This window comes from Amyelois transitella, chromosome 2 (assembly GCF_032362555.1).
Source record: "Amyelois transitella isolate CPQ chromosome 2, ilAmyTran1.1, whole genome shotgun sequence".
Lineage (NCBI taxonomy): Eukaryota > Metazoa > Arthropoda > Insecta > Lepidoptera > Pyralidae > Amyelois > Amyelois transitella.
Window position 1 is genome coordinate 9,382,742 of NC_083505.1, and position 19,492 is coordinate 9,402,233.

At 35.7% G+C, this 19,492-nt stretch overlaps 1 protein-coding gene across 1 annotated transcript in view; it reads right to left on the minus strand.

Moving 5' to 3' along the window:
- The window catches only part of LOC106143673 (T-box transcription factor TBX20), a 53,668-nt gene extending 35,120 nt beyond the window's left edge, over positions 1-18,548 (minus strand). The window contains exons 1-3 of the mRNA XM_013345807.2: positions 18,191-18,548; positions 14,571-14,732; positions 13,378-13,540 (exon numbers count right to left, since the gene is read on the minus strand). Coding sequence (XP_013201261.1) covers positions 13,378-13,540; positions 14,571-14,732; positions 18,191-18,344 — 479 coding nt within the window. The 5' untranslated portion in view covers positions 18,345-18,548. The remainder of the gene's footprint in view (positions 1-13,377; positions 13,541-14,570; positions 14,733-18,190) is intronic.
- Between the last annotated feature and the right edge of the window lie 944 nt (positions 18,549-19,492).

A 19,492-nucleotide genomic window follows, 5' to 3' on the forward strand; every position in this document is an offset into this window, starting at 1 on the left:
AAATAATTTTTATTTACGGGACCCTCGAAAGATTATGAATATTTCGTAGTGCTATCGCGTCGAACATCGAACCGCATATTATGTTACCCACGCCGTAAGCTATGGCGATCCATTATTTACGTAGTAGGCCCCCTAATCCTGCGTGCGCTCGGTAAATATTGTTTTCACTTGACACCTTCTTTGGTAGTCTTCGAGGAGAAATATCAGTTCGTGTTACAGTCATAAAAATTCTTAAGATTTTTCAATCGAATTGTATTTATATTGAAATATGCTGTATAGACAATGCTATGAATTATCTTTTGAAGTAGATTACAATGAACAAAGAACAAAAAATTAAATTGTGCACATTGTAATCTGGCTATATCGAAATCGGCATTACAAGTAGGTAAGTAGCGACTCTCCTTTAAAAGTCTCCTTTAAAGAATTGATTTAATTCATTTGGGACAGAGCAGTCACTTTAAAACTTTTTCATCATATAAAAAGCATTAAAACACTGAATTCATACCAGGATAATGACATAAAACATACAGCGTTTAAAGTATAGATATTAAAATAAACTAAAGGAGTTTGTGAGAAGAACGAGGTCATCAATCAAGTCCGCGCGGCGCCCCGGAACGAATTCCATCCCAAACACCATTGTCCTCCGTGCCACCCACACTTGGCGAAACTACCAAAACTGCTATTGGTTCCGTAGTTTTTGTCAGTCAAAGGATTAGTTAGTATATTTATTATCTTTTTAAATTGTATCTCAATTTTGTTTTTTCAATGTTTGTTTAAAGTCAATCAATATCTTTTCACCACGTCCTACTTAGGTATTTTATTAGAAACACCGCCTATCAACACGTTTATATTATTTCGTAAGTATCATACGTAGTAGAGAGTACGCCCGAGACTCTGCCCACGTGAAGTGAGAGTCCCGCTATTTTCCTTTCTTGCGGCATTTTCGGAAATCTTTTCTTAGTACACCCAGATTAATTAGTAAAAGATTATTAGTATCATCTTGACCTGCCCGGGGAATGAATAAAACTTATTATGGGCAGGTTTATGTGCAGTTTAAAATTTGATATTTCAATACGTAAGTACTTCGTACTGCACAATCGTTTTACCACCGAACCCCAAAATCCTAAATGAAGTGCAATACACGCAAAAAACTTATTATGGTTGCTCATTGACACGCTCTTTTCATCGGCCACGACAATGCCATTGTACTATAAATTAATGGTCTGCACCTTACTCTATACTTAACAGATAGCTCCTTCCGAGAAACCGTCCTGTTGGGTTTAGCACCATGATAACTTGTAAATGGTCTAGTTCATAGTCATTGTGTGTACCACACATGGTGTTTTAAATTCTCCAATAAATATTTTTATAAAACTATTATTAATGCTGTATCAGCTTAAATATAGTAATGGATGAAATTAGCGTGCCGTGTGGTTCCCGGCACCAATACAAAAAAGAATAGGATCACTCCATCTCTTTCCCATGGAGGTCGTAAAAGGCGACTAAGGGATAGGCTTATAAAATTGCGTTCCTTTTTTTTAGGCGATGGGCTAACAACCTGTCACTATTTGGATCTCAATTCCATCATTAAGCCGAGCAGCTGAACCAGTGGCCATTCAGTCTTTTCGGGACTATTGGCTCTGTCTACCCCGTAAGGGATATAGACGTGACTATATGTATGTATGTATGAAATTAACTTTTGCCATAACCTTAACAGAGTATCGCGCTCGCGGTTTTAGCTTAATATTTTACTGATTTTTTTTGTCTGTGTGTGTTCGTGAATTTTATAACCTTGTAAATTATGCTTTAATATTTTTTCAAGGTTCGGTGGCCTACTGAAACCAAATATTATTGGCAATTTACCTGAAGTTCTATCTATTATCGCATAAAGAAATAAAACTAAATAGCTAAATATTATGCTCGTCATACAAAATATTTTTAGTGATAGCTATAAAAAGCAGATCATACTGTATTTTAATTTATTTAATTTATTAATTTATTTAATTTATTAATGTGGAGATTAAGAAATTTTTCCATATATAACTTCTACATCTCCTTATATCTCCTACATACTGTAGGTACATTAATAATGTAGGTATATAAATTTTATACCGACAAACTTAACTCAAATCAAGTTTCGATTCAATTCTCCATGATTTACCTCGGGGTATGCACTGAACGCATATGCAATTAATTGGCTTATCGCTGAAGCTTTATTGATTCCGGTAAGGCGATACGTTTTAATTACCGCCATCACTCATTTGTCGTTGATTGGCTCCCAAGAGCTGCCTAGAACCCGTCTAAATAGAGGATCACCTTGCAAGGAAATAAACTTTATGAAAAGCATAATATTCACTTTATCCAAGATTTTAATTATAGAGACTGTTAAAACTCGACCATCTTAATCAATAAGTATTCGCGGGAGTTAACACTTTTTCATTTTATAGTCATGGTATAAAATGTAATAAATTTATCTAATGACTAAATCATTTATAATTTTAAGTTACAGAACGTCTTTGTAAAGCTTAATAAAGTAAGAAAAATAAGTTGATAGCTTTTATTAAATACATTGTTATTCACAATACAGTTAACGATAGATGTCTTGTCTTACACATATCGTTATAATATTCCTCCTTCGCCCTTGGTGAGTATAATTTTATGTCGTAAAAGGGTACCGAAACACAAAGTCACCGAAGAGCATATGTCGCACTTCGCGCACACTGCTATTACGTGTAATTGACAGTCAGTAGTCGGGATACTACGCATCGCATTTATTATCCTACTACATTTGTCAATTGCATTTACTAATTACACAGTAGTAGACACATGCCGATATATCTTAAGTTTAAAATTAAATATCATGAAAAGTTGCCTTTTAAATTCAAATTCATTATAGCAACAGACTTAATGGCCCGTAAGCGGTCTATTCTACAGTAATTCAGCGGAGGTTGTTATCAAACAAAGTTATCAATAATCACGATTTGGTTAATCGCCCGGGGCGGATGTCGGGTTTCAGTACAACAGACTCATAATAAAGATATAATATTGCCAGCGGCGTGCTCTCCCGAGGGTGACGAATCGCTCGTCCGATTAACTCTTAAACGACAAATAGAGGAACTCCCTGCCCGCAACCCTCCCGTTCGGGGGAAAACTAAGCCACGACTTCCGCTAATTATTCGAGGAAGCGGTACCGCAAACATCGCCGTCCCCCTCGCACTCTGCGAGTCGATGCACATCTCCGCAAAAACTCTCTGAAAACCAAAATTTTCCCTTCTCCCGACGGGCGGTCATATTTCTTCCCTCTCACTCCCATTAAACACGCCGTAAACGCTTTCCTTTTTTCACGCCCTCGCTCTAATAGAAAGGCAAATTACGAGCTTACGGGCGCGGACGGGTGGCGATGTACGAAACCACCGCGGCCGTACGTCCGCCTTCCCGCTCTCTCCCGCCGCCCGCCATATTCCGTATCGCTCGGGAAAACAGGGGTCGACGTGAACTTTCACGTCATATGTTTGTACCTATCATACTGCATGGCTACCACATTCCGTTGTCCGCATACAATTTGGAATATATTGTTTAGACAATCTGTGGTTGTATTATTGTTTTTCACTTTCAATATGAATTAGTGGAATTTTCAGTTGCTAAATGCAATAAACATCGTTAATCCGCTTATTTCACACGAATATACTGAACTGCAGTAATCAATTAGTAACTAAATTATATAGTAAATACTAACAATTAACTATATTACATTTTAGCCATACGTAACTGAAATCACTGGAGGAAACTTAGCTTACTAGCATTGAAAAGAATATTTCAGTTGACACGCGAAGTGGATTATCCCGAAAATAAAGCTTTTCATGGAATAAAAACAAAAACAGCCAAATAACATGTTAATCCGACATTAACGCGTGCAATTTGTCGCGCGAGAATTGTCCTTTAGTTGAGTGAGCCGAAACACTTCGGCTCGTCACGAAGCGTTGACGAGCGACTCGCGTGACGTCATCGATACGTTGCATATCGTTACGATTGCGAGCGACACAATTATACCCAAATTAAGCCTGTGTCCTGTGACACATTTGCCTGGCAGTTAATAGATACTATTTGATAAATTATTCTAGACTAAAACTGGTAAAATGGTGTTGGTACAGGGTTTGAATTCTGAAAAAACCAGATTAATTCTATTGTTAAATGTGTTATTTATGAGCCCTTGAATAGACACCGCCAAGTATAAATCAATAGTTTATTTTGGGAGCGCGTGCATTTTGAGGACCATAAACTGTATGTAATACCTTTACTGAATTCGTCGATACGATCCAATGAGGCGAAGAAGCTCAACCCAAACAACTTCACTTCGAACCCTTTTTACAAAACAAACTTAATTGTATCGGTTAAAATTGCTAGTCAAATAAGGCGAAAGAAACTTCCAAGTGGTGATTCGGTAATGATCACGTGCGGCGGATTGTAGGCTCGTTGATACGAATGGCAGTCATTTTCGAGTTATCGAGTTGACGCCGGCGCGGAAATGGAAAATAATGACTTCATCGCTAAGCACCACCGACGAATATAATTTGGACGCATTAGAGGTCATTTGTACAAAAATTTACAGTATAGTGAGCTTGCCTTCGGTATTGTCACTGTTTGTGGGTGAACGCTACATTAGGGCGTAAAAAACTAATACAGTTTGTCATACAAATGCATATAATGAAAAAGTTTACTGTGCTAATTTTTACCATATTTACAGAGTAGTAATTCAAGTTTTTTTTAAATAGAAGAAAAATCTGCACTTTTCCAACTGATCAGCAAATAAAAGTATTTGACAGACAGAAGACAACAATAGTAGATGAATTTCGACGACCCCCATCTCTTAAAATATAAAAGGAGTACCAATAATCACATTAAAACAACATTATTGAAATAAATTACAGTACTTGTATTACGATGTATAAAAAGTTATCAAAAGTTACACATCTGCTTAACCGTAAATAAAGGCAAACGTGGTTTAACCAACCCTTACTTCCGCGACACAAGACTTACGATTACGTTTTTGTAACAGACTAGACGGCCACCCGGAATCGACATAAAAATAATTTATTCCTCCGAAGGGTAGCTGTGAAAATTTAACGCTCTACTTGTAAAAAATGACACCACATGACAAGCCTAGTTTTTACTCGTATTCTACACCGTGTGACATGGAGTAAGAGCGACGGCGTAACGCCTGAAGCGGTAGAGATTAAAAATGTTCATGGTACAACTGTCGACATTGCTTCCGCGTGTTGCTGCTACTGCCAATATATGTAGGTGATAACGATGCTTACCACATTAGAAATCCTGCAGATGGCTTTTTATTTTAGTTAAACTTTGGTTTATGTTCGTGGCAAGCAGGTCTTCGATATTTTTTCAGTAAAACTAAGTATTTGTATACCTACGACCTGTGCGGGATAAGTTATGAGATTTACACATTTTTAAGGGAATCTTCTAAGCAAACTGATGAAATTGACAAGGGTTCTCATCAACTTCAGTCATAATAGTAATCAGTCAGGGTATCAAGGTTGTAGAATTTTTTTAACGAAATACTTGTACAGTTAATTATATACATGTTATCGGCCAAACCCGATTTCAGGATCAACTAGTTTGGCCTAGACGAAACTGATTTATTCTATCAGGCTCAGGACCAAATAGTTTTTTTTTAATTCTAGGGATATTGTATCCCCAGGGTCTATTTTTCCTGGGTCTGCTTTGTTTGCGTATTTTTTTTAATATTATGTAAAATCTATTTTTTTTATTTTAAAATTTATATTTCTTTTGTATTTATTTTGAACTGTACTTGCTTTTAAACTGTATGTGTGTTCGACAAATCTTGTTATATACATATTTCTGTTTTATTTTTATATAAATATATTCATTATTAAAAAAATTCTTCCCCTCTTTTTTATTTATGTTGTTTTGTGTTAACTACTTTCTATTTGTTATATTTGCTTATGTCCATTTGCATGTATTCTTCTTGTTCTGTGTACTTGTCTATTATTTTTATTGTTAATTATTTACTGTTGTGTAAATGTGTGAGTATTTCCATATGTCCGTGTCTGTGTATTGCATGTGTGTGGATAAACTAGTTTAGCCTAGTATATATAAACCGGTATATGTATCTAATCGCTTGTAGAAATAACTAATTTGGCCCAGGCGAAACTATTCCTGAAATCGGGTTTGACCCGTAACATTTATAACAAAAACATAAAGCTTACAAAGGGTAATCTAGCTATTGCACTACAAAGGAAGTATAAATTTATGCAATTTTGATACTTCAATGCATTTCAACAATTTTTTTGCGAAGTGTTGCAAAAAATAAAGCCGTTCTAAATCTAAAACTGGCCTAGCTAATATGGCTATAGTTTCCAGGACATCAGCAGCAAGTTGGTTGACGTTGGCACTTGGCAGCGGGCATCAGCGGTAACGAGTAAGGGTCGGGGGTCGGGGCGCAGGTCGCGGACATTACAATGCCTTGTTTGGACGCATAATGCCGCCCCCTCGCGGCCCACTTCATTACGCGAGTATTGTAAACCGTAGGCACGCGCTCCGCTGGCCAAACCTGACTTCTGTGACCCACCAACGTCGGTGGCCCAAAGCATTCCACATTAACGACCTTTGTTTAGAAATGAACAAACATCATCCACGTATTACGCTTTGAGTGAAATTAGATAACACTTAGAAAAATAAAGTTGATTAACAAAGAAGGTTATTCATAGTCGCATTCAATGACTTGCCTATTGATCATCTCAGTAACAGCTCCCGGCATTACGACGATAGCTGAATTAAGACTATGAGCACGAAATATTAAATCATTATCTATTCAAACATAGGGTTCTAGCTAATAATAGTCGAGATAATATCTTTGAGGAGTGTGAGCGGAGCGGAATGGCAAAGCGTGCGGTCGAAGCGATCACAATGGGCGTAGGAGTAAAACCAACACGACGTTGGGCGCCCGCGCATACTGCACAATACACGAAGTTACAATGGAGAGCTAATTGTGCGTCGACAGCCAGACACCATCGCATTGTTACCGGCCAAGACTAAACCCCAATGACGTTTAATAAACTAACTGCAACATGACTCCTTCATTGAAAAGCTTCCGGGCATACGGAACACTTTCTAAACTGTTTCTTATTTAGTGATGTATAAAATTAACTAGGTTCACTGTGCGCAGTTAAAATTTGACATCAGAATATATGTTCAATATAACTCCAACGAGCCGTGAGATGAATGATGATTACTCTCTATGAGATTCCCGAAAATCATCTGATGTCCATGATTACGTAATCAATCTCCGTCGAGGTCTGCCGTCAGCCTTTCATCGGGCGGCGCGCGCGCATCATTCTTTTCTGTATTCAATAGCCTTTTACACCTTTTTTCGTAATTATTTAACGTGGGTGATTACGTTTTAGGCGTTAATGGCTGTTAAATAGCCACCCTCTTGACGATGCCTCTTCGTCAAGTGGCTCATTTTTGACCTCGGTGTTTGAAGTTTTATTTTAACATTAAGTGACTTCATAATTTGGAACATTAATGGAATTATACGAACATCTTTAATAAATATTCAAAACATATATTAACTGGTTTCGAAATACTTGCATAATGCGTCGGGATGAAGATGAAATCTACAACGATATGCCAAAGCATGCAAGAGGTTCCATCCAAACGGTAGCTGACAGGTCTCCGCGCGAATCCCGACGAGCGTGGGCGCCCATTGTGCGCACACTTCATTTTCTCCCATTGAAGCCGCAATAACCAGTAGCTAATGCTCTCAACATTAATTTAAACGTGAATTTAAATTGCAAGGCAAACTATCGGAATGGTTATTTAATTTTAAAGTTCATATAAAATACTTTGTTCGATTAAAACACGTTCACGTTCCGCGAATTCCGAATGCCTCAGCAATTATGGTAAAATTACAATAAATGTGGTGCTCGTAATTATTGAATAACGAAATAAAATGCAACAATTTGGATTAATTAATAGTTTCATAAATATAGAGAGGTGAGTAGATGGGAATTTCAGTTAACAAGTGTTGGGCGGCCAATTAGAATGTAGACAGTAATTATATGGAGCATAATTGCCATTTATTTCAACGCCAAGTTCTACGACTTGATCAAGTTCATCGAACGATCGCCAAATATGCGCATGCACAGTAGGTTAAATTTGTTGTAGAATTGAGACGACTGATGTATTTTTACTTTTACTGTTTATCCACTAAAATTAATCATTAAATATATCTTATTGCTTTATGTCATTCCCAATCAGTATTAACTAATTAATTCTTCTCTTTATATATTTCTACCCGATAAGACTTCGGTACTAGATATTATCAATGCTTAATTAGGTGTCGGCACTCTGTAGACAAACTACTAGACTAACAGATAGCAAATTGCATAAAATCGCGTGTACTTAAGTAATAACTCAGAGGGAAACAACTACGAAAATGATTGATTATAAAAATGAGGTTAATTAAGTGTTACTTCTGATTTCATAATTTCAGCGTTCTTGTGTATAATTGAGTCATATTTCCATAGCTTGACAGAAAATGACGTATAGGAAATTTCTTGAAACTTGAATTTTCTATAAACAAAACATTACAATGCTAAATCAGAAGACTACCACTCATACACTTACATGGTCAACAAACCATACAGCTAATTATACAAAAAGGTTTTAAAGAAAAAACGCTGAAGATTTCATCATAAACGGATCCATGCATCGCGCAATGTTAACTGATTTATTAGCGCAAAAACGATACCCGCGATAGTACTTCATAGTGTTAAATTGCGAATATTAAATGAATGCTTTTTAGCGTTCAACTTTATTGTATAGGTGCCGGAAATATGAAATAGAACCATTACAATTCAAAGTATTTCTAATTGAATAACAAAGCCTTTAGAGTCATTACGAGACTATTCACTCTGTCAACCACGTAAGGAATGAAGGCGTATTTGGTATTGTATGTTAAGATCTAACGTAGTGCAGAAATAAATCCAAAGGCATTAGTTGCTTCCTGCAGGCAGGCGATCGTAAGTAAAGAAGCACTTATATGATGTCTTTCACAGACCCCAAGCTTTGAAATAATTAAACATCAAGCGGAAAAAGATGACATTTTACAAATTGCAACAGCGGCACTGTTGTCTCTTTCAAGCAGACAACAGAGCTAACATTTAAAAATCAAAAATCTGTTGATCATGCGTTGAACTCTTTTAGCTACCTGCGGGGAAAGGGTCAGGGACACGTCAGGCTGAAAGGTGCATTAACGCGAAATAACACGTAGCCACGAAAATTTCAATTAAGTTTAATGCACATGTCGGGCTCCCCCCTCTCCCCCGCTTCCTCTCAGCCCAGTTCGATTTATTAAAACCGATTACAGGCTAAGCCGACGCTCGCCTGACTTCGCACTTGTTTTATCGTCCACCGTTGCATTTTATTCCCCAAATTATGCGATAATAACCTCCATATCAGTAGTAATTTTAATGATTAAAAAATGATAAGTTTTGTGATGTAATTATTCATAATAGTAGAGAAGTTAGTTTGTCCATATGGAAACAGCCTTTTTTTTGCAAGCTATATGAGGATAAAATAATAAAAAAAATTGATAAACAAATTACATGTTTAAAAGTAAAAACTCGCGAAGCTAGTACTTATATAATTTTAATACCTAATATAAAACGTATTATCTCTTATGACGAAATAATATACCTACCACACGTTCATGAAAAATATCATTTTCTATTTACAATCTGTTTACACTAACATAATTCTAAATTAAAAAAATTATGTATGGGTTTTATATGAGTACACCTGTTGGGAATTGGTTCCAGCAAAAACAGTATTATAGCCATAATCGGCAGTAATCATTGGCTACAATAACTGTCAAAACGGCACTAAATATTGTTTGTTAAATGCCGTAGCTTTTGTACTTTTTTCAACGGTCAACACCTTTGGAGCGAGCACAAAGGCAGGAGCCTGATCAAAGGGTGTTAAAGGTTAACGTTTTTTGAATATCTGAATCCTCTTCAAAGTTTTTGAATTAAGAAGATTCGTTTGAAATTTGTTTAATAACAATGAAAAGTGGTACAAATTTACATATTCTTTAGAGTATTTGAATTGAGAAGATTCATTTAAAAAAGTTACGTTTACTTGTTTTTTGGCTCCGATAAAATAATTTCTTTCTTTATCTCTTGATTTGGATTAGTCGGGAGTGATACAAATACAGATTATTAAACTAATTATGTTTTTCTGTGGAACGTCTATTTGTGTCTATGGCCTTGCAGCAGCTCAAGAAATAAGAAATTTCGATGTATATTTGTAATGGAAACCAAATTTTCTCCAAACTTTTTTCAGTACGTTTGATAAAAGTCGGTTAAGCGGTTGAATGTTGTGGAAAAGCAGCTAAGGATAAAAAAATTTAACATGCCTAGATATCGAGACGAAGAATAAGTTTGTGTTGTTTATTTGTATAAATAAAATACACATATTACTACTGTGAATTACATCTCGTCTATTTATTAGAAGTCAATTTCTCGACAGCTTTAAATCTTAAGATAAATGTCAATTTCATGATAACTATAGAAATATTTATGCAGGATGTATCGTTTTATTTTAATATAAGACATGAAATAATTACTGAAGCATTAAAATAGCGATCGTTCAAGTGGCGGATACGAACAATTTTCAATAAGGCCCGCCAATGCTCTATTTGACATTATTTATTTGCTAACTAGGAGTAAGTTGAAAATACACAATAATAAAAAATATTTTGTACTTTATTGGTTGTCGTAAATGCAACAAACTAAGGTGATTGATAAGTCACTCAAGAAAGCAAGAATAAAAAAATATACACAGAAATGAAACATAATGGACACGTATTTCTCGTCTCATCTGCGAAGTTCTGCAACATAATGAACTTGACCGCAACTTGAAATTTGCAATGACGTTGTTAAGCTTAAAGCGGTGGGAATGTTACGACTTAACAAATATTTCGAAGGCGACTGTCCGGTCCCTGCCACACATAAATCCTTCCCAGTTAGTTCGCTCTAACAAAGTCCACTCGACAGTAAAGTGGCCGCTTGTAAATCAAAACGACGAATCGAAAAAATGAAAAAAATAAAAATAAATCGAGACAAGCCGACATCTCTCGCTGGCCACTAAACGCGACCTTAGTGACGGGACTTTCGATCATTTTACTTTATCGATAGTAGGTGTCAATAATGTTAATTATTACATAACTTTGACATCTAGGCTGTTAAACTTATAGGTATAAATTAATACACATTTTATATATTACATTTAAATACTACTTATTTACTTATTAACCTTATACCGAAAATAAAATATCCAAAAATGATAAATATCGATAACTACATCAGCGAATGTCCAGTCCAGCCAAGTGGACGTGAAAAGGAAAGGATTGTGCATCGTAATAAAAATGATAAAGCGTATTACGGGATGTCGGGAGATAAGGGCCCACTTTATGTTTTCATATTAAGTTTGTCATAAAAATGAGCCCAGCAATGCTCTTCATATATTGGCTGCTTTTGTTAGTTTAACACTCGTTTCATTGCAAATTTTCACATTTTTATATAATTACGTCTGATTTTTTGCATAACTACAAATTTATTTGAAAATGTATATAAGGATTTTACCTCCTTATTTTGTTCTTATTTTCAGTGTTGTATATTTTATTTTTTATAACAAAGTAATAATTATATTTTTGGCCTGTTACATACTTTCTTGATTTATATTAATTATTTATACCATCGAAACAACATATAAATAGTACTCAAAATCATAATCTCCTACACTAAAACGGTTTAATATAAATTAATAGACTATGCTCTGTAAAGCAATTTAAAAACACGCTTCGTCGCCCTCCCTTGTAAAAATTTGTCCACGATATCCCATTTTGATTGGACGGGTTGATTTATCTCTTGTTTAGGCTCTTAGTGAAGATTGTACTTTTTTGATACTTCTACAGGACCTCCCATTTCTACAAGACAGTTATATTTTTATAAAAAAAATATCCTACTAAATTATAAGATATAATTTATTTATTTTTTGCTTTTTTCTCGATTGCAACTCATTATACTTCATGATTAGGGAAAAGCAAGAAATGGCTTTCAGACTGCATGAAGGAGACGATATGTAGAAAAAGAAGTGGATTAAAAAAACGTCAGATAAGATAGAGGAAAAGATATATACTAATATCTGATATCCTTTCTGTCTTATACAAGTAGATATATATTTAAATCCCTCTATATTTCAGCAATTCAAGAAATTCTGACAGTATCAAGTATAGTACGTCGTAGCACATGTAACAAAACAATAGTGGGCATCCCCCGAGAGTGAAACCCTCTCCGGGAAAATAGACAACAGTGATTTAGACTAACTGCACTTGTTGCGAGGGGCCCTCACAGATAACATATGACACACGGCTAATACAGAGATAATGCTCGTTCTATACACTTGTTATGAAAACAACTCATTTGTCATTGCCCATCAATATTCGGTTGATATTTAAATAAGTTTAAATATTATAAATTTTACTTGAATATACACTTTTATATCTGTTACGATATTTAAAAGCTTTTCTTGAAAAATTATGCTAAAGTATGAACTTGGGAACAAAAAGCTTATCCGTGATTGTTACAGTATTTATAACAAGTAATTATTATAAATTATAAATTTGCTGACAATAATATTTCCTAATTTGAGAGACTTCAAGGAAATGAATATAAACAAAGAAAAAAACAGAAAACAAATATCTCAATATGCTATCGTATTTAAATTCATCCAAATAATGTATACAGATATCCCGGAGGAGCACTTGTATGTGGATACATGGAGCAGCCCGGGGTTCCGCATTTCGTTCTACGCGATGCCAATTTTCCGCTCACCGCCACCGCCGGCTACGCAATTATTTAGATAAACCTCTCGGCGTGACTATAAAAACATCTTCCCCTCCCCTTCAGCTTGTTGTCTTTAGGGCTTTGTAAATTTATAGCTCGGCATTACGGGGACGGTTAGGAAAAAATGTACTTTTAATTTATCTCGTTAAAGGGTTGAAGGACGACTGGGTTCGCGAAGTAATTATTCCGGAATTGGCCACTTTGGCTGATGAATCCATTCCGTTGAACCCTTTATTGGGGCGATCGCAGAGTGAATTAATTTGTTCGTGACTCCGAATTTGGAAGAGTGAAAGATTGCATTATGCTGATGAGCCGAGCGATTCATTAAAGGATTGTTTCAATGACTGGCGAAGATTTTCTCGAAAGGTACTCAACTTGGCAGTACCTTTTATTTTTTTATAAGTTAAGCCCTCTAATTTAGTTCACTTACCTTCCAGTTTTGGTTATGATCATCTCAGTACCAAGGTCGTGGAACTTGTCCCACAGCTCCTTGGTCTCGAGCTGACAGTCCACTGATAGGAGCTCCTCGCAATTACAAGATGTGGCTGGAGGAAGAGGTCTCGCTGGAGACGGCGTGTCTCGTTCTCCTAATTCTGTAAACGTCACCATAGTTTGTGATCATCATATTTCATTAAATTATATAGAACGTCTATTTTATTTGTGATTCAATTTACCTTTGTTCATATGAATAATTACTTTGAAATACGTATGTTACACTACAATGGCAATGCAATCATTCAAGTCTTGTAAATTAAATATTTTTGCTAAAAAAGGCACCCAAGACAACACAATACCTATCGCCTCCTTAACTACAGGGGAACATTAACGTGAATATAATTTTGTACAGTGCTTAAATTAATTCTATACCTAGTCTACAACACTCTCTAATAGTATTTAAATCAAGTAGTGCCCGGGAACAATGCACGATAATTAAAGCCTGTTGTCTGGCCGCAGTTGCCGGCACTACAACGATATCATCGGTTTCCATTCTACACGCACTCCATCACATGTTTACCGCCTGTGAGAACCGAATTGTTTGTATGAGAAAGCCTGTTTATTGTCCCGATAATTGTAGCTACAAACGGCTCCAATTTACTTTTTACTTCGCAATGAATGAATACGATAGTGTCGTAACGATAAGCTTTTTTGCATCAACGGTAAGTTATTATCGGGTTTAGCATTGGCGAGCAGAGCGTGTTGTTATATCAAGTAAAACGCAAAATGCATAAACGTAATTGTTTGAATATTGATCGTTATCATGTAGAGGAGAAAGAATTACATGACATCCATTACACAAATGTGAGTTATAAATTTTGCCACGCATTAAAATGCCAGACAGTGCTAGCCGGCCTTTCATACGAAGTGATCCGTGTAAATAACAACGTTAAAACAAATAGATATCAATATTTTTCCAGGTTCCATTGCTGACCAAAAGCCTTCTGTTTTCTTTCGCTATCTCTATATCAAAAATCTAAATATTATTGTACCTTGGTATACTTTTTCTGCTTTGGAAATCTAAATGGTAACTACATAGATTTGACTACATTAGTACATTATATTATCAACTCAAACAAAGTTTCGGTTATACTTTGCCGGGATAACGATCCTTTGGATAATACTCACCAGAAGAAGGAGCCGGTGAAGGGGCAGCGTGGTCGGAAGCATCTCGCTCGCCGTCCGAGCACTGCTCCACGTCCACCTCCACATCCTCATCAGGGATGGGTGAACGACAGCTGGATGCGGGAGAACTGAGGGTCGCTGGAGAACTTTGCCGAGATACCGAACCTAGTGAATAAATGTGAAATTATTGTTAAATTGAATCAGTCTGTTCAGTGGAATTGCTTTCTAATATTACTCTTAAAATGCTCCATAGAAATTATAATATACTAGAGGCCGCCCGCGACTTCGTCCGCATGGAAACCCTATCAATCCCGCGGGAACTCTGGGATAAAAAGTAGCCTATGTGTTATTCTGGGTCTTCAGCTACCTACATACCAAATTTCATGGTAATCGGTTCAGTAGTTTTTGCGTGAAAGAGTAACAAACATCCATACAAACTTTCGCCTTTATAATAGTAGTAGGATTTATTTTTGAAGTGTACAAAACTTTACATTAAAACTTTTTTAATATCAGCCAAACCTTATGAGCAAGTTAATTAGTTAAGATCAAAATTAAAAAAATATGTTTAACAAATTTAGCGATCAGCTGAAGCCATACTCGTATTGAAATCAGCAAATTAAGATAGATTTTATTCCCATTTAGTAAAAATGTTATTTAGATTTTATGGAATTGGGTCTATCGCTTAATCTTCGTTTATAGTTTGCAAGGAAAGCTGATCAATATAGCAGTTATACAATAAGGTGAATGTAAATTTTCAAGATATTTTCCTTCGCCAAAAAAAATCCGGTATCATCCCTAAATATCTTCATCACAGCCTTAAACTCCTCGATTTGAAACCATCTGCCTATGTACCAAAATCCGCCGCAAAAAGCCGCCATTTTAAATACATGTCGGTTAGTTAGAAAGTTTCATCAAAATCAAAATAATAATAATAATACGCGCTCTATATTTAGTAGGAACTCTTTGATAGAGGGTTCGTAGTACTTAGGTTCTCGATTGTTATTACCGATTCGATTCACGTTTGACTCGTCCAATTACATATAATTAGCTACTTACTATGTTTGAATAGTAATGAGATTGGGGTGTTTATGTAGTTTTTACTAATAACATCAGAATACTTCCTATTCTTTTTTTTCAGTATATAAGTGTTCAATACTTAGACAGCTAAGGTTGTTAAGCTTGCGAGTCTAATAAAATGAGTTTACTTTGTCAAGCGTTCTTTTTAATGATAATGAATGCCTATGTCCATCATTATTTTTCCACTAGAAGTTTAAGAGTGATCTTTTTATTTTAGTTTAAAGTTTCTCGCGTGCCTTGGTCCTGGTATCGAATGGTTTTGGTTCCACGCAATTAAGCCTAAATAATGAACACGGCATCTGAAATCTCAAAACTAGGTAGGTATCTCATAATTCAGAATTCCATACGAAGCCAATTAGCACTATTCTGAAAGCTCTTATATTGGTTTATTATAAACAATTAATTTATACGTCAATACTAACATTAAACATGTGAAAAGTCTCTCTGATTCTTATAACGAGTAAATCGCTAGACAGTGACTAGTTTATGACATTAGGAGTGTAGATAGTAAAAACCTACTTATATATCTACCTTTATATGTAAAGCTACATTACTTCATATTATGTACAATATTTTCATACACTATATTATAATATTCTTCGTCTAATTTTCAACTAGAATTTTTTTTATTGTCAGCACGCTACGGTATCCCACTACATATTTACCATTTACTACATTTTCTCATGGGGATTGCCAAAAAAAGAAGGACGTGTTACTTTTAAAGTTCTATTGTTCTGTTCTGTGTCTGTGCCAAATACCAACTTAGTAGGTATGGTTTTATTCGTAACAAACATAAATACATATAATCACGTCTATATCCCTTGCTGGGTAGACAGAGTCGGTTCAGCTGTTTGGCTTACCTAATGATAGAATTAAGATTCAAAGAACTCTATCCCTGTATAAGCGTTTCCCTTAATCGCCTCTTTCGATATCCATGGAAAAAAGATGGAGTGGTCCTATTATTTTTTCAATTGGTGCTTTTCATTTAATTCTCTTTATAATACGAGTATGAATAAGTACTACAAGTGCGGATGTCATAATAAGGTATACTCATATTGCTAATGCTTTATTTGTTTTGAAGAGTCGTCGATGAATGAATACCTTATGAATAACTATTTTCATACTAAGAGAAACTTACCTAAATAAAAAATATAAGTTGGTCAGTAGTAGGTACCTAAGTAAAGCACTACTCTGACAGACTTCATTTTGTTATTTTCCTTTTGCGTGGTGTGTTGTAGTTGGATGTAGGTATTTTTTTTATAAATAAAGTATAAACTTGTTATTATTGCAATTCTGTTTTGCAAGAATCACTTATAAAAAACTGTAAGATATCCTTAATTTAATTGTAGAAGTTACATGATGTATGTCGGAAGATCTTCATCAATATTTTTGTAATGTAATTACGTCTTTATGCCTTGCGGGGTAGACAGAGATGGCAATCTTGAAAGACTGATAGGCCCCGTTCAGCTGATAGGCTTTATGATAAAATTAAGATTCAATTATTAAACATACCTATAGGTGTAGATACATATAATCACGTCATTATCCTTTACTGGGCAGACACAGCCAACAGGCTCGCAAAGACTAAAAGGCAACGTTCTTGAACGGCTTGAGGATGGAATTGAGATTCATATAGAGACAGTCTCCTATCCAATCTTCCAAAAGAAAGAATACCAAGTTTAGCCTTTCCCTCAGTCGCCTGTTATGACATCCATCAACATAAAACAAACTTATCTGTTTACAAAACAGAAAATAAAATGATTGGTAAGTCAATGATAATTTTAGTTAAGTGCCTACTTACGTAAGTACATATTTATAGAAGAAAAGATTTGAACGTGTCGTATTTTTTTGATAACTATAATTAATTAGATTCTGGGAAGCAATTATTATAAAATATACCAAAACGCGCTTTATTTAAATCAATATGCCAGTATTTTTACTTGCTTATATTTAAAATATGGAGTAGACAAACTATTAATAAATTTCAGAGCCCTATTAAAACAATAATTAGATTATTTGAAAACACTTCGAAGAAAAGATTTAAACGGGTTTGTCAAATTTTATCTGGTAATATAAAGGTACCTATGTAAATTTTAACCAATTCTAACAACCTAGTATTTAAGTTGAAAATTTTAACATTTAACTTAAACCTAGTAGGTACTTAATCTCTGTATTATAGTTTCATGACATTTTAACTTAATTTCAGGTAATTTGTTGTACATTTTTCTCTTCCTAACTCTTTCATTGAACGCTTAATTCAGTTATTTTAATTGCTTAGATGATTAGTATATTAGTTAGGCCTAAGCAACAAGAGTGAAAATTTATAATTTTTGCAATCCTTTTTAAGGTTCGTCATCGAAGGAGAGACTTGGTGTCTCTTTAATTAGAATAGGTAGTTAGGCCTTAATTATCATTATGAATATTTGATAATTTGTTAGCTATATACCTAATTAGAGCTAAGAACCCCTTTTCTAAGGTTCGTTATCCAAGTACAGACTTTGGCCTTTTGATTAACGTGAGTTAGAACGTGGTTAGGCCTAAGTTACCGGTGTGCGGCGGCGACCTCGCGACGGGGCTTCTCGGCTCGGCGGCGCTCCGGGCCATGATCGCCGCGATCGAGAAATCCGTCGCACGGGTCTTGCCCTCCTCCGCCACCATCCTGCCACCAGCCTTCCAACACTCCGCGCTCTCCACATCCATCAAACAATTGTCAATTCCTCAGTCCCTAATAACCCGCGAAACATCACACCGGCAGCGTCCGATACATGGTACTATCGACATATCTTTATTATTAAAAAAACAAAAAATCAAATCCAAAATAAAAATAACATAATCACTAAATCACAGTAATTTTCATTCGCGTAGCAAGAAAATTGTCGTAGAACGCGTGTTCGTAGTCGAATCGGGTTGTTGCACACGAGCTAGAGCGGTTCGGCGGCTGAGCGCGGACTGAGCGCGCGCGGAGAGACGCGCGCGGGGCGGGGCGCGACATATGCAGGGTGCGGGGGGAGGCAGCCGGCACCGCCCTCGCCGCAACCACTGGCCGTGCGGCCCGCTGTCACCGAGCAAGGGGGGGCTCGCCTGCCTCCTTACATGCTAAGCTTTTCATAATAATATCCATTCTTGAGGTTCCTTTCAATTCCGATAACATCAAACGAATAATTTAACTGCCACATGTCTCTATAATTTATTAGAAATATGAAGTCTGATACGTGTATTGTAGCTTTACCTATCTATTTTTAATTATGAAATGTGATAATTAAATCCTTACTCACAAAATCAATAAGAAATAAAACTTACAATACAAAGGGAAATCTAAAGATAAACAAAATGGTGCCAAGAGAAAACGCACGCGCATTAACAAGTGAACACACCGCCCATAAAAACAGATAGGTACATTAGAGTGGGACAGTTGTCGTTCTATAATGTCGTAGCAGCCAGCAGCGCACGCGTCGGAGGGAGACGACGCGCTACGACGTGCTACGCCGGTAAATATTACTACAATTCATCTCGTAGCAATTATTTTTACAGTAAAGAAATGTGGGAAAAATCAATTAGTCTAATCCAATGTTATAAATAAACTTTTGCCTTTAACTGTTTATTCTATAGTAGCCTTCAATTGTTTATTATATCGAACGTAGACATCAAATAACGTGAAATAGATGTAAACAAATTTAATAAATTGAAAATAAGTAAATTTCTTAAGTACCTACTAACTGAACTATTGGAAATTTATAGTTATAATTCTGCTCGCATAATACATTAGGTATGACATGCTCTTTGCACAAAAACCGTACGCATATTTCCAGCTTCAAACATTCGTAGACGCATTCAGGTGCCAACACAGG